This window comes from Mastomys coucha, unplaced genomic scaffold (genome assembly GCF_008632895.1).
Source record: "Mastomys coucha isolate ucsf_1 unplaced genomic scaffold, UCSF_Mcou_1 pScaffold5, whole genome shotgun sequence".
NCBI lineage: Eukaryota > Metazoa > Chordata > Mammalia > Rodentia > Muridae > Mastomys > Mastomys coucha.
This window is the reverse complement of record NW_022196911.1, coordinates 24,423,976-24,432,538: the sequence shown is the minus strand read 5'-3', so window position 1 is coordinate 24,432,538 and position 8,563 is coordinate 24,423,976. Positions and strand designations below refer to the sequence as shown.

General features: G+C 47.8%; 3 protein-coding genes across 4 annotated transcripts in view; 1 reads left to right on the top strand and 2 right to left on the bottom strand.

The window, feature by feature from the left end:
* Rpl3l (ribosomal protein L3 like) overlaps nt 1-2,911 on the bottom strand; it is a 9,996-nt gene extending 7,085 nt beyond the window's left edge. The window contains exons 1-2 of one of the 2 annotated variants that reach the window (XM_031352002.1): nt 2,860-2,911; nt 2,236-2,428 (exon numbers count right to left, since the gene is read on the bottom strand). In XM_031352002.1, the coding sequence (XP_031207862.1) occupies nt 2,236-2,428; nt 2,860-2,862 (196 nt within the window). In that variant the 5' untranslated portion in view covers nt 2,863-2,911. The other variant, XM_031352001.1, reaches the window with a different exon arrangement.
* Nucleotides 2,912-6,193: 3,282 nt separating this feature from the next.
* Ndufb10 (NADH:ubiquinone oxidoreductase subunit B10) lies at nt 6,194-8,386 on the top strand. Its single transcript, XM_031351686.1, has 4 exons — nt 6,194-6,455; nt 7,678-7,816; nt 7,936-8,075; nt 8,227-8,386. The coding sequence occupies exons 1-4, from the start codon at nt 6,308-6,310 to the stop codon at nt 8,328-8,330; spliced, it is 531 nt and encodes a 176-aa protein (XP_031207546.1). The 5' UTR covers nt 6,194-6,307; the 3' UTR covers nt 8,331-8,386.
* Nucleotides 8,387-8,538: 152 nt separating this feature from the next.
* Nucleotides 8,539-8,563, bottom strand: part of Rps2 (ribosomal protein S2) — a 12,218-nt gene continuing 12,193 nt past the window's right edge. Inside the window, exon 7 of the mRNA XM_031352037.1 lies at nt 8,539-8,555. Within this exon, the coding sequence (XP_031207897.1) occupies nt 8,539-8,555 (17 nt within the window). The remainder of the gene's footprint in view (nt 8,556-8,563) is intronic.

Sequence of the window (8,563 nt, the reverse complement as noted above, 5' to 3'; positions counted from 1 at the left end):
GAGAATGGGATCCACTGTAACAGGAGTGAAGAGAATGGGATCCACTGTAACAGGAGTGAAGAGAACGGGATCCACTGTAACAGGAGTGAGAGAACAGGATCCACTGTAACAGGAGTGAGAGAACTGGATCCACTGTAACAGGAGTGAAGAGAACGGGGCATTGCCAAGGGGCTGGAGAGAGCCCCAGTGGAGGTGGCCATCTAAGGAGTGGTTTCCTCCTATAGCTATGGTTCTCAACCTTCCTAATACAGTTCCTCCTGTTGTGCTGACCCCCCCACCATAAAATTATTTTTGTTGCTACTTCACAACTATAATTTTGCTACTGTTAGGAATTGTAATGTAAATGTCTGTTTTCTGTTAATCTTGACCCACAAGATGAGAACCACTCTCCTAGATTAAAGCTGCCCGTTTTGGGAGCTGGGTGGGGTGGTGCATGCCTTTAATTCCAGTATCCAGATCTGATCTCTGAGTTCAGGGTCAGCCTGGTCTACAGAGTGATTTCAAGGACACCTAGGGCTACACAGAGAAAACTGTCTCAAAACAAAACCCCTTCCATTTTAGAGGGAAACAACCTCTTTTTCAGGATTTTTAGAAAAATAGTTATTTATTTTATGTATGAATACACTGTAGCTGTCTTCAGACACACTAGAAGAGAGGATCAGATTCCATTACAGATGTTTGTGACCCACCTTGTGGTTGCTGGGAATTGAACTCGGGACTTCTGGAAGGGCAGGCAGTCAGTGCTCTTAACCACTGGGCCATCTCTCCAGTCCTCAGGATTTTTCTTTTTCATTTTTTTTTCAAGTCAGGGTTTCTCTGTATAGTCCTGGCTGTCTTGGAACTCACTCTGTAGACCAGGCTGGCCTCGAACTCAGAAATCCACCTGCCTCTGCCTCCCAAGTGCTGGGAATAAAGGCATGTGCCATCACTGCCCAGCTAGGATTTTTTAAAAATAATTTATTTTTATGTACATTAGTATTTTGCCTGCATGTGTGAAGGAGTCAGATCCCCTGGAACAGAAGTTATAGACAGTTGTGAAGTTCCATGTAGATGCTGGGAATTGAAACTGGGTCCTCTGGAAAAGCAGCCAGTGCTCTTAACTGCTGAGCAATGTCTCCAGCCCCCCAATTTTTGGAGGGGCAGGTTTTAAGAGTTTTTCTGTGTAGTCCCTGGCTGTCCTGGAACTCTCTCTGTAGACCAGGCTGGCCTCAAATTCGCAAAGATCAGCCTGTCTCTGCCGCCTAAATGCTGGAATTAAAGTTGTGCAAAACCGTGCTAGGTTAAAAATCTATTTTGGGGCTGAAGTGACGGCTCAGCAGTTAAGAGCACTGACTGTTCTTCCAGAGGTCCTGAGTTGAATTCCTAGCAACCACATGGTGGCTCACAACCATTTGTAATGGGATCCGATGCCCTCTTCTGGTGTTTCTGAAGATACCGACCATGTACTTACATACATTAAATAAATAAATCTTTTTAAAAAAATTTATTTTCAATAAAAGGGGGAAACGCTGTTTACCAGGAGATCAAGCAACAGGACATTCTAAGATGTTGAAAGGAAGATAGTGAAAGCAGTAAGTAAACAACTTACTTCTCTAAGACTCTTAAACTGAACAGATTCCCTAGGATCCTCCCTCCATGGAAGACTGCTGTGCATCACACTGAGACAAAACACACTGCAGAGCAGCCTTTCAGACAAGCCCAGCCAACTGGAAGAAGTGAGACATAGAGCCTCTGTGTCACTAGTGCTGGGAAAATTAAAGGCATGCCCACCACGCCCATACATTGTACCTTTATTTTGACACAAAGGCTCACTATGTTATTCAGGCTGGCCTGGAATCTGTGATTCTCCTGCCTCAACATCCCAAGTAGTACAGTCCTGAGCCCTACAAGGGTGCTCACATTTGAATTCTGGTTGTTCCACTTACTGGAACCATTTTCTAGCTTCCCCATGCCTCCGTGTTAAATTGCAAGTACTGTCAGAAACCCCACACGCACACACACACATCCCTCACCCCTGGCATTGCTCATTGCTGGACTTCACAAAGATTAGCATGCACCCTGCCTGTCCTGAAGGCAACACCTCTGGACAGAACATAATCTTTTCTGGGACGACTGCTCTACTTGGACCACCAGAGCACTTTCTGACTCCTAGAACCTAAAAGATTCTATTCCCGACTCCTAGAACCTAAAAGATTCTATTCCCAGCTCTGCCGTGTGCCCCCCTCAGTGACTCACTGAGTCCGGGTCGGTGCACTTCGCGAAGTGTGTGGGTCATGCCGGCCTTGTAGCCCAGGAAGGCTGTGAGGTGCACGGGCTGGCTGGGGTCATCCCGAGGCCAGCTCTTCACCTTGCCCCGGTGCCTCCGGCTCCTCTTGTGGGGCAGGAAACCCAGGTGTCCATGTCTAGGGGCAGAGAACTTCCGGTGGGACTAGAGACAGGAGAAAGGGAGTTCATAACTGAAGTCTCTCTAGGGGTGGCTTCAAGTTGATTCAGGAGACTCAACACCCCCACTCCCCACCCCACCTACAATGCAGGCTAGAGGCCCGAGGGAGAGGTCCAGGCAGTCCTCCCTGCCACCTCATCCATATACAAAAGAACAGACTGAAGATAATGAAAGTTTAGGGACAGGGTCTCCACAACCATGGGCTTCCTGCCTCTATGCACCTAGCCGGCAATACCTGCAAGGGTCCAGGACAGTTAGCATAGAGCAGCAGCTGTGACTTATCTATCTCTTGCCCCAAGAGCATAGCTCTGGCCCTTTGCTGCCTCTTCAAGCCCCGTTCCTCACAGTTCCAGGATTGTCCCCTCCCCTCCCCCGGAATACCAGTTCTGTTCAGGGTGTAGCCCCAGCCCACTAACCATGGCCGATCCTTGCAGGTTAGGAAGGGGCCTCCCCACCAGGCACCAGAGGTCAAATGACAGAGCTAGAACACTCAGCTGCCAGATCCCAGATTTAGCACCTGGCAGCCTCCTTGGCCAGCTCCTGTAGCCAGTATGGCTTTTGGTGCCAGCAAAAAACCTGGGAGGGGCATTAGATGGGCAGTTTACAGTGGTGAGAACATCTGGGCCCAGGGGTAGCATTTTTCCCCATGGTCCTGGGGAACTGAGGGATGACTCTTCAGAGACAAGAGCCGCTATGACCAGATGAGGGATCCTGTTCTTAGGCCACAGCCAGAAGAAAAATCTTAGTCTGGTAAAGAGGTCTCCTGTCCTGAGAGTTGTAAGCTATTGTTCTCTGCAAGAAAGACACCATGATCGATTCTGGAGAGATAGCTCAGCAGTTAAGAGAACTATCTGCTTTTCCTAAGGACCCAAGTTCAACTCCTAGCACCCACATGATGGCTCGTGACATAACTCCAGACTCTGGGGATCCAAAGTCTTCTGGCCTTTATGGGCACTGCATGCATGTGGGGCAAAGACATACATGCAGGCAAAACACTCCTACACAAAAAATAATAAATACAATAAGATAAAAAATGTAAAGGCATCATAATCAAAAGCTACTTGGGGAGGAAAGCATTTATTTGGTTTACACATCCTAATCACAGTCTATCATTGAGGTAAGCCAAGACAAAACTCAAGTCAAAAACTTGAAGGGAGAAACTGAAGTAGAAGCCAGGTGGTGGTGGTGGCACACGTCATTAATCCCAGCACTGAGGACATAGAGGTAGGCAAATGTTTGCAAGTTCCAGGACAACCAGAGCTATACAAAGAAACCCTGTCTAAGGAAGAAAGAGAGAGAGAAAAAGAAAGAGAGAAAGAGAGAGAAAGTGGGAGACAGAGAGAGAGAGAGAAGAGAAGGGAAGAAAGGAAGCAAGCAGAGCTAAGAGTGTGGCTCAGTTAGTAGGACCCTTATCTAGTGTGCACAAAGTCCTGGCTCTAATCATCCACACAGCATAAACCAAACATGGTAACACATAACTATACTTTCAAAACTTGCACTTGGGATGTGGAGGCAGGAAGATCAGAAATTCAAAACCATCTTCAGCTATATACCAAGTTACAGGCCAATACATAAGACTCTGACACAAAGAAACATAAAAACATATTCATACAAGAACCTGTTCTGGCAAGTTGGTTTTTTTTTTTTTTTTTGTCAGAAGAGAAACCTTGACAGAAGCCAGGGTCCTTTGAGAAGAGAGAACCTCAAGTAAGAAAATGTTGCACCAGGCACTTGGGAGACAGAGGTAGGCGGATTTCTGAGTTCGAGTCCAGCCTGGTCTACAGAGTGAGTTCCAGGACAGCCAGGGCTACACAGAGAAACCCTGTCTCTAAAACCCCCAAAGAAAAGAAAAGAAAAGAAGAGAAGAGAAGAGAAGAGAAGAGAAGAGAAGAGAAGAGAAGAGAAGACAAAAGAAAGGAAAAGAATATGTTGCCAATCAGATTGGCCTATAGATAAGCCTGTGACCCGTTTTCTTTATCAATGTCTGATGTGGGAGGGCTCAGCCCACTGTGGTGGGATGGGGTTCTGCTGACTCAGCCCTAAAGAGCAAGCCAGTGAGAAGCATCCCTCCATGGCCTCTACTTCACTATCTTTTTTTTCTTTTCTTTGTCTTCTTGGTTTTTGTTTTGTTTTTGTTTGTTTCATTGGTTGGTTGATTTTTTGTTTTTGAGACAGGGGTTCTTTGTGTAGCCCTGGCTGTCTTGGACCAAACTAGCCTTGAACTCACAGAGAACTCACAGAGCCTGGCTCTGCCTCCCAAGTGCTAGGGTTAAAGGTAGGTACCACCACCATCAGACTTTTCCTTTTTTTTTTTTTAATTAAAGATTTTATTTTGCTGGGCAGTGGTGGCACATGCCTTTAATCCCAGCACTTGGGAGGCAGATGCAGGCGGATTTCTGAGTTCGAGTTCAGCCTGGTCTACAGAGTGAGTTCCAGGACAGCCAGAGCTATACAGAGGAACCCTGTCTCAAAAAACAAAAAAAACAAAAACAAAAAAAAGATTTAATTTTATTTATGTATATGGATATTTTGCCTGCATGTATATCTGTGTACTGCTTGTGTGCCTAAAGTTCTTGAAGGCCAGAAGAGGGCATCAGAGCCTATGGAACTGGAGTTGTAGACAGTTATGAACCACTATATGATCAGTGGGCATCAAACCCAGATCCTCTGGAAGATCACATAACTACTAAACTATCTTTCCAACCCCTTCTTTTTCTTCTGAGAAAAGATCTCACATTATACCCATCTGGCCTTGAACTCCTGCCCTTGGCCACCAAAATGCCAGGCTTATAGGCCTGAAACTACATATGTGGCTCCCCAAGCTGGTCTTGAACGCCTGGATTCCAACGATCATCCCAACTCAGCTCTTGTGTAGCTTCAAACACAGATTTGTGCCACTGTGCCCATGTGTCTTTAGGTCTTTGATTTTGGTTTGTTGAGACAGTGTTTCTCACTGAGAAACTCACCACAGACACAGGCTATACTGGAATTCAGAGATCCACCTGCCTCTGCTCCCAAGTGCTGGGATTAAAGGCTTGCACGTTGTTCCTTACACAACCAAGATTCTGTAGTTGTAGAATCACCGAGTCCATTAGGCTTAAGAAGTTCCTCAGGGATAGTGGTTTTACACTACATGCAAAGATTCTATGCTACCAAAATGATGTTTTGTGGGTCTGACTTAGGTGTCATAAACTTATGTTTATATTATACTAGATTATGGTAAAACTCTATATCGAATTGCTCTATTTCTTAGCCCCTAACTCTGGCAGGAGGTGACCAGCACCTAGATGACACACACATTGCCCAGGCTGCAAGACAAGGTTCTAGACACATACACTCAAGCTCTGGGCAGTTCAGTCCTGAAGAGTGGACAAGTCGGGGCACAAGCGCTCAGGACCAGAACCCAGCAGAAGCAGGGCAAAGCACTCCGTGTCTTAGGTAATAGACCCTATTTCCCTATGGACACAAGGGAACAAGCCCTGCCTCTTCAGAGAAGTCCCGAGGTTGACTGGGACCCACCAGCCCCCAAGGGACCTGAGCAGAGTCTAGAGCAGTTGTTGACTTGTGTGTGTACTCTTGCCAAGCCATGTTCACCGTATTCTCTGCTATTTTAGCTGTCAGAGCAAAGCATTTCCAGAGATTTGGTGATCTCTGTCCAACTAAACCAGGATACCACAGTGCGCTGGGAGCCACAAGGCGGTGCCCCAGAGGCGAACCGCTATCCCATGGTGCCTCGCGGCTGAGCACTACGCAAGCGCAGCTGTAACCTTTCTGCGCAGGCGTAGAGGTTCTGCGTCCTTAGCAGGCCGAGAGGATTCAGACGCTGAGCGAGTGGAAGATCAGCAGGGAGGGTTTGCTTAAGCCATGCCGGACTCTTGGGACAAGGATGTGTACCCGGAGCCCCCGCGCCGCACGCCTGCTCCCTCGCCGCAGACCTCGCTCCCCAACCCCATCACCTACGTGACGAAGGCCTACGACCTCCTCGTGGACTGGCCCGTGACCCTCGTGAGAGGTACAGGGTCTAGAATCCCGCCGGCTTAGTGGAGATCCCGGTACCCCACGGACCCCACATCCAGTTTCCGCCCCCTGGAATCACCACCCACGGCATGCCGCTGTCCCGCACCCCGAGTCCAATCGTCTCAGTCTCCCCAGTGCACCTAGGACACTCTGCCTTATATCCGAGACGCTCCGGGGCTTATCACTCCAGATCACTAGGGACCTCCCGCCTACCCTTCTGCACCGCAGGATAGTCCACTTCTTCCCGGGACTACCCTATCTATAATTCTTTCTGCCTTCAGCAGAGCCCCGACTAACCTTTTAGGCGGTGGTTGTTGGAATCCTTGCGGTTGTGGTGCATACCTTTAATCCCAGCACTGGGGAGGCAGAGGCAGGTGAATCTCTGGGTTTGATGCCAGCCTGGTACAAAAGTACAAAAAAAAAAAAAAAAAAAAAAAAAAAGCCGGTAGTGGTCGGGAATTTAACCCACCTGCAAGGAGCTTTCCTTGCTGCCCACAAGTACCAGTCAAAACGCTTGTTTAAATGGACCATTTGTGTCCATCTGCAAGGTCAGGGTGGTGCTTTAGATGTTTTAAATGGTGCGTAGGTGTGTTTTAAATGACTAATGTCTATCCCTGGTCCTAGAGAATGATCCACTCAGCCTGTTTGCCAGAATGGTGGGCAGCAAGCTGGATCATAAGCGGCTCATTTATCCAGCGTTAGGGGTGCACAGCATGCTTAGGTGGTTTTTCTTTTCCTTAGTGTTGAGGATCCGATTGTGGTGGCTTCTTTGTGATATGGCATCTTCAGTGTTACACAGGACAACATAACAAATCTTTGTCAGCTGCTCAGTAGCTTGGATTAGAGATCCTTGTCACTGCCCCTGGCTTACGGGTGGTCTGTGGATTAGGAAGATGGTTTTCAGACCAGTCCCAAGTGCATTACTGTTGTAAGGTCAACTACATTTTTTGGTAGCATCTTAGAAATGTCTGGGATTCTGCTGTGTGATTTACCATTGGGTCCTGCCTCTGAGTTTCTAATAGAGCCTCCTTGCCTACTCAACTCCACCCCACCACCATGGGGTGGTTGGGCCCAATTGTGTTCTCCTGTAACTGAGGGTGGTAAACCACTATTGCCAGCCCTTCATAGGCCCAGTTCTGTAAAAACTTGGGAATTTTAGACCCCTAGCCCCAAGCTGCTTCAGCTGACAGGCCATCGAGTAGGTGTTCTCTTTCCAGAATTTATTGAACGACAGCACGCCAAAAACCGAACCTACTACTACCACCGACAGTACCGCCGAGTGCCAGACATCACAGAATGCAAAGAGGGTGATGTCGTGTGTATCTATGAAGCTGAGATGCAGTGGAGAAGGGACTTGTAAGTCAGCAGCAGGGAAGACGGGCACTATTGTAACCCCACCCCTTCTGAAGTAGACAGATTGCGAGCTGAGGTAGTCCAGTCCTCTATCCTTTCAAACTGCTATCCTACTCTTTCAGCAAAGTTGACCAGGAAATCATGAACATCGTCCAGGCGAGACTTAAGGCTTGTCAGCAGAGGGAAGGAGAGAGTGCACTGCAGAACTGTGCCAAGGAGTTGGAGCAGTTCTCCCAAGTGACTAAAGCCTACCAGGACCGCTGTGAGTGGCCCAGCTTTATTCAACCCTTAACCTTCTAGCTTTCCCCACCTAGCTTTCAGGTAGCTGTGGGTTCATTTTGGGTTGTTTTCTCAGCCACTAAAACCTTGCCAGGTTCCCATGCATGTAACAAGCCCACTCCTCTCTTCTCCAGACTTAGACCTGGGAGCCTATTGTTCTGCGAGAAAGTGCCTGGCAAAGCAGAAGCAGAGGATGCTGGAGGAGAGGAAGGCTGCCAAGCAGACTGCCGCCGCCTAGGTGACAAGGAGTCCTGTTCATTCCACTGCTGAAATAAAGTGATGGGTTTGGACATAGCCTGTGTTCCTGGTGTCTATATTGCACAGCCTCTTTGAGGCCATTAGTGAAGTTCTGGGCCAGCCAGAGCTATGTAGTGCCATGTATGGGGGAAAACAGACAAAAGAAAAAACATTAACAGACTTCATTTATTTTTGTCATATAAAAACCCTTATGTGGTAGCCACAGCTGGAGCC

Excerpts from the sequence above, each read along its gene's own strand:
- Ndufb10 (XM_031351686.1), top strand. The coding sequence starts at position 6,308 with ATGCCGGACTCTTGGGACAAGGATGTGTACCCGGAGCCCCCGCGCCGC. Across the intron at positions 7,817-7,935 it reads ATGCAGTGGAGAAGGGACTT|CAAAGTTGACCAGGAAATCA; the intron begins GTAAGTCAGCAG and ends CTACTCTTTCAG. Across the intron at positions 8,076-8,226 it reads TAAAGCCTACCAGGACCGCT|ACTTAGACCTGGGAGCCTAT; the intron begins GTGAGTGGCCCA and ends TCTCTTCTCCAG.